This window comes from Octopus sinensis, linkage group LG5 (assembly GCF_006345805.1).
Source record: "Octopus sinensis linkage group LG5, ASM634580v1, whole genome shotgun sequence".
NCBI lineage: Eukaryota > Metazoa > Mollusca > Cephalopoda > Octopoda > Octopodidae > Octopus > Octopus sinensis.
In genome coordinates, this window is record NC_043001.1 from 103284359 (window position 1) to 103290645 (window position 6287).

Below are 6287 nucleotides of genomic sequence, written 5' to 3' on the forward strand. Positions count from 1 at the left end.
ATAATCTTCACATTTTACTTGTTTTTCTCCAATAACATCATCAAAGATAATAAGATTCTTTTTAGATCTATCTACTTCAGCAGGATCCATAATATCTTCATTCTTATCAAAGAAAGTAACTGTTACTTCAGGAGTAAATTCTGCATTCTTTTTTAAATAATCTACTACTATATCAGAATCTACATCTTGGTTTTGAAATAGTTTTAATACTCCATCTTTAGGAAGTATCTCTAAATTCTTTAATAATTCGTATTCTTTTTGAAATAAAGATTTACCATAAACCATTAAATTATTATAATCTAAAAATCCTTTTTGCAATAATAAATTCATTAAAAGATTTGTTTTTCCACATCCTGATTTCCCTACTATAATTCCTCTGATACTCCTTGGTAGATTTATATGATTATTTCTTTTTATTTTATGTCTGCTAGATAAATTTTCTATCTCCATTTTTCTAGGAATGTTTAATTCTAACCTAACTAATTAGATTAAATCTTCTATCTGATGAATGAAGACTAAGTTCGATATCAGATAAAAGTGTTGCAAAAACTTCTACACCTGTTCCTGGGGCTGAATTAAAAGTTGCTTTAATTTGGATATCCATATTACTAACTCTAGTTCTATCATCATATTTAGAAATATCTATTACATAGATAGGATAAAGGGATTTAAAGGTGATATAAGAGAAAGAAGGTGGTTCATCAGTATCATAAAAATTCTTTTTGAAATCATAAGATTGTTTAAAGATTCTAGAGTATTTTTCTTCAGGATAATCAATTTCTATATCATGATTAGGATATCTTCTTGTATTAATCTCTACAAGTATCTTTTTTAGTTCTAGATTAGAAAAGTTAGATTTACTAAATAGATTATTCTTTTGCATCCCAATTACAATATATCTAGGTGTTCCTGTAGTATTTTGTAGATTCCAACTTAGATTAGTAGAATTAGCAGCAGGAATAAAAGTTTGTGTGTTTCTACCTCTGAATAGAATCTTTAATATCTTCTTTTTATCAATCTGATCATAGAGTTTAATTTCTGTTTCTAGTGAAGGTTTAATAACTGGGATAAATAAAGACATCTTAGAAAGAGATAATTTAAAATCTGTTTTATTTTCTCCTTTCATCACTTGAAGAGATTCATGATTTACTAATCTTTTTAATCTAAATGTTTGTTGTACTCCATACAAAACTTTTTTATAATCTTCCATAAACCCAAAGATATGATCCAGAGGAACATTAAAACTAAATTTCTTAAATCTAGATCTTAATACCATAGAATTATTTGATTCATTTGCATTATAATCAATATCAGGAAGCCATGACATACTTAATCCATTAGAAGAACTTTGTGGAATAGAATATTTAAACATCCCTAACATAGAAGTAGTTTGTCCTGGTCTGTCTATATCTTCTACTACATTCCCATTAATAAGATAAGTCATTCTTTCAAAGAGATACATCATAGAATTATTAATCAAACTAACTTTTTCATAATCTGCTGCAGCAATATCTGTTCCATCAGACTTTGTTAGTTCTCCTTCAAAATAGAGATAAGCATCAGAAGGAAAAGTGATTAAATCTTGTTGCTGAATTACAATTTCTTTATTCCCTGTTGTATTAAGATTAGTAGTATTAATAGGAGGAAACTCTACGTACTCAAATTCCTTTATACTATTATCAGAAAAGAGAGAATGTTCACTATCATAGATATCAAAGATTTCTTTAGTATTCATTTTCTTAGCGAGTTTTTTAGTAAAAAAAATATTAATTAATGAATTTAATAGAACTTCCTGCAAACATATTTTCTATAACTGAAGGATCATAAGAAGGTTGCTCTAATTTAGGTTGTTTAACTCTTCTAGGTTTTGCTTTAGGTTTTATCTTATTAGATATAGCATTAACTATTTCTTCTGCACCCTTAGATGCAGCAGCTTTAATAGCTGTTTCTGCTCCTGTTTTCATTAAAGATTTTGCTGTTGTAGAGGCTAAAAGTTTTGCAATAGCACTCATTATTCCTTCACCCTCCTGGGTAGCTTGTTTTATTTTTTCTTGTTTTTCTTGTTTCTTATTTTTTCTCTTTTTAATATACATTTTAATTAGTACAAAATAAGTTATAAAAAAGTAAAATTTAGTAAATTAACTTAGGTAAAAAGTAGGTTGTTTATTTTAAGAAAATCTACTTTTTCTATCTTACCAGTTTCATAAAGATATTTTAAAATATCAGAAATTTCATTATTTACATTATGATTTCCTGCTTGTCTTGCACCTAGTAAAAGTTCTAATCTTTGGGTTAAATATTTAGGATCAGAAATAACAATTCCTTCACCTGCTATCATATCATTTTCTTCTATTTCTTCTATAATAGGTTCAAAAGTTCTTGTTTGATTTTGTATCATTTTATAAATTTTATAGTCATTAGAATTAAATCCTCCCCTTCCTCTTGAATTACTAAAAAAGTTTAATTTAGATGCTAGGGTATAATAAGTACTTTTTTCTTCATTAGATAAATCTGTAATACGAATATCCTTATCTCTAGAAATTAATTTATAAAGATTTTCAGTCATTGGAATTTCTTCGTTATTTATAATTAGATTATCTCCTTTAAAGAAAAGTGGTTCATCTTTTAAATAAACTCTATCCCCAATTAATTTAAAAAAGGTATTTAGATTATTTTTTAGTGTTCCTTTTGCTAAATATTTAGACCCTAAATTACTTGGAGAAACTGTAATCGGAAGAGTTTCTGATTCTTTTAAACTTTCTATTGCTGAGATAATTGGTTTTTGCTGTTGCATTAAATCTTGATAATCATAAAAATCATTCATCTTTTTTTCTTTTGAGTCATGATATAATTTCTTTCTTAAAGATAACACTTTTTTCATCTTATCTAGTTCAGTCATTTCTTTAGAATAAATTATAATAAATAATGTAAAAGATCTTTAAATTGCTTTATAGTTGTAGGATTCTTATTTAAAATAAATATACAGAGATGTCCACAAATAACAGAATTATCTGGTTGTAATATTAAATTATTATAGAATACCCCTTTATAAGAGTTTACATTTCTAATATAAGTTAAGAATTCTGGAGGTGGAATTAACCCATAAGAATCAAAATATAGTACTAAAGAATTCTTTTTAATCCAACAAGTCCAATGTGTTCCTTGATTTTCTGATGTATCTAAATTTAGTACACCTGATTCTTTTTCTTTAGGAGTAATATCTTTTAATTCATCTCTCATAAAACACCCTCTATAGGCTTTATTTTTTACTAATTTATTCATATCTAAATTTGTTAGTGATTTATAAAATATTGGATCCATTTCTTTTACTTTATATTTTTAATTAATTTATTAGAATAATTTAATAATATCTCCTATCAGTGGAACATTTTTAAGGAAATCTAGAAATCCATCTCCTTTCCTCAAATACAATCCTTCACCGCTATAAATCCCATTATTTTTAAACATTCCAGGTCTTCCTATAAAAGGAACAATCTTAAATCCATTTCCCTCACAACAACTTACTTTAAACAAACTAGATCCTTTTTTAAGATAAAGTCCACTTCCAATATTACAATTACCACTTCCCATTACTTTTTGTACACCTGTTTGTGCTAACCCAGAAAGAGCTCCTACTCCTAATGCTGGAAGAATTTTACTAGCAATCACTGGTAAAAATCGTGATGCAAGTCCTGCAAGCATACCAAGAAATCCACCATGCTTAATATTATATTTTACTTGTGCATCTGATAAAGTTAGTTTTACTCCTTTTTGTTTTATGATCGCATCATTAACTTTTTTTAGTTGTGGTACAGTAAGATAAATATCTGACCCACCTTGAACTAAATCAGGGTAAGCAAATATAAGTACTATCTGACCTGACTGTTTTTCTATTTTTTCTTTTTGTTGTTCTGAAACATAAACTGAGAATTTTTTGTAAGCCATTTTTTAAAAGAAATAAAATTAGTTAAAAGAAGTTATTCTTTTAAAATAAATCTCAAATCCACAAGCTCTCTGTTATTATTAATTAATTCACCATTTTGATCTGTAATTCTAATATTAATTCTTGAAATATTTCTTGAAGAAGTTGGAAGAAAAACTGGATTAATAATATCTTTATTTATCTTAAATCCGAATTGAACATTAGGAAAGAAGGAATAAATGATTGGTTTTTGAACTCCATTAACTGTTGATCCTTCAATGTTACTAACTTCTACATTTATAATATTTACTGAAAGAATATCAACAACATTATCTGAAGTTGTTGGAGAGGATTGAATTAAATTATTTTTGAAACCTAAAATCTTTTTTAATTTATCATTTAAAGTTACACTAACAAAAGGTGTTTTAAAAGTAATTATTGAATGTCCTGTTGTTTCTACTGGTTTTACTGAAAATACATCATCATCTGTAACTCCTTTATCTTTAATTTCATCTACTAAATAATCGTTTAATTGTGTAATATCATATGATCCATTTGGAATATTAATATCCATTAAAGAATTTGCTGATTTTAAAGAAATACTACAATCTACCATATTATGAATTGCATTATAAGTTGAAATATAATCTAATGCCATTCTAGGAATATTTTCAAATTCCAAGGCTGGTGAAAAATTTATTGTATATTCTGTTCCTCTAAAAGATGCTCCTATCATTTCATTTTTCTTTTGCTTTACTTTTACATTCAGATATTCTTGATCCATTTTTAAAAGAAATAAAATTAACTGTATATCCCTAAACCTAAAGTATTTTTTGCTCCTATTACGTTTCTAACTATATTTCTTTCTACCCATTGTTTTGGATTTGATACTTTTAAAGACTCTAATTTTTTTAACATTTGGGTATCGCATATTTTTCTATTTTTGCTATCTCTATAACAAATATCATGTTTCATACAAATTCTATCTAATCCATTTCTAGGAATAGAATGTGGAAGAGGATTATCATTTTCATCTAATCTTTTTTCTAATTTGGTTCCAGGACCACAAAACTTATATCCTGGTAGGTGCATTTCAAATGGTAAATCTGTCCATCCATTTCCTTTATATTTTTTATTAATTTGTTTTGTTTTATTTCCTTTTTTATAATACATTTTTAAATGTTCATTTTTAGTTTTTAAAACTAATTAAGTTTGTTTAGTAACTTTTTTTAAGCAGTTTACTTCTGTAAATGTTCTAAGTTGTTTTAGTATTTTTTGTAATTTTTCTAGGTATTCCTCTTTTAAATAATTATCTTTTATATATTTTATTTTCTCTTTCAGGTATTTTATCATCTCACTAAGTTGTTTTATTTTTGTAATAAATTTCGTCAAAAATTCTTCTCTCATTTTCTAGGGATTTTTTTAGCATTTTCTTTTTTTAAAATAATCAGGATTTCTTTCCTTAAATTCGTTAAATGCTTTTTTATATTTTTCTTTATTTAACTGATAATGCTTCTGTTTTCTTGGTCTATCACAATCTATACATTTTCCTCTATACCCATCTACACAATTTTTTTCTTTATGGAATTCAGAATGCAGTTTGGTCTTTTCACAATATTTGCAATATTTTTCATTGATCATTTTTTAAGGAATAATTTTGAGTAGATTTTTTTTAACATAAAAATTTAATTTTTTTTAAGGGTTGGGTCACGTGACTGATCGGTGAACGTATGGATGAGTCATAGAGTCACATGATTTAGAAGGTGTCACGTGACTCCTCTAAAAATGTTGGCGATCGAGAGCTATTTTTTATTGGTGATATTTCTGGAAAAACTTCGGTTAAAAAACGGATTTGAGGGATTATTTATAAAAATGCGGTAAAATAGCATGAATATTAGGGTATTTTGCTGATTTATCCATAAAAAGTGTTGTTAAAAGTGGTTTTTTGGCTACTTTTTTTGAGAAATGATGTGATTTTTTAGGTGAACTGCGCTGTACTCGTCACGTATTACTATCTCTATTTAGATGTTAATTTTAATCTTATTACAGGTAAAACACAACCATATCATAAACTTAATGAGAACCTTAGATATATAAATGTTAATAGTAATCACCCATTTTCTATTAAAAAATCGTTGATTAATAATATAAGTAAACGTATTTCATTACTCTCTTATGATATAGAGATTTTTAATAAACATGCTAATTATTATAATGAGGCCCTTAGAGGGGCAGGTTATAATAGGAATATTAAATTTTATAATATTAGTGATAAAGATTTAATTGATAATTTTCGAGATACTTCTAATAATAATTATAATTTTGTTAGGTTTAGTGGTAAAAATAATAGATAATATAAAAAAAT

The 6287-nt window shown here is 26.1% G+C and overlaps 1 protein-coding gene across 1 annotated transcript; it reads right to left on the reverse strand.

Moving 5' to 3' along the window:
• Window positions 1–475: 475 nt before the first annotated feature.
• Window positions 476–1735, reverse strand: LOC115212234. The gene has a single exon (XM_029781073.1). The coding sequence runs from the start codon at window positions 1733–1735 to the stop codon at window positions 476–478; it is 1260 nt and encodes a 419-aa protein (XP_029636933.1).
• Between the last annotated feature and the right edge of the window lie 4552 nt (window positions 1736–6287).

What these genes read in the sequence shown, in the direction of transcription:
- LOC115212234 (XM_029781073.1), bottom strand. Translation starts at nt 1,735, where the DNA reads ATGAATACTAAAGAAATCTTTGATATCTATGATAGTGAACATTCTCTC.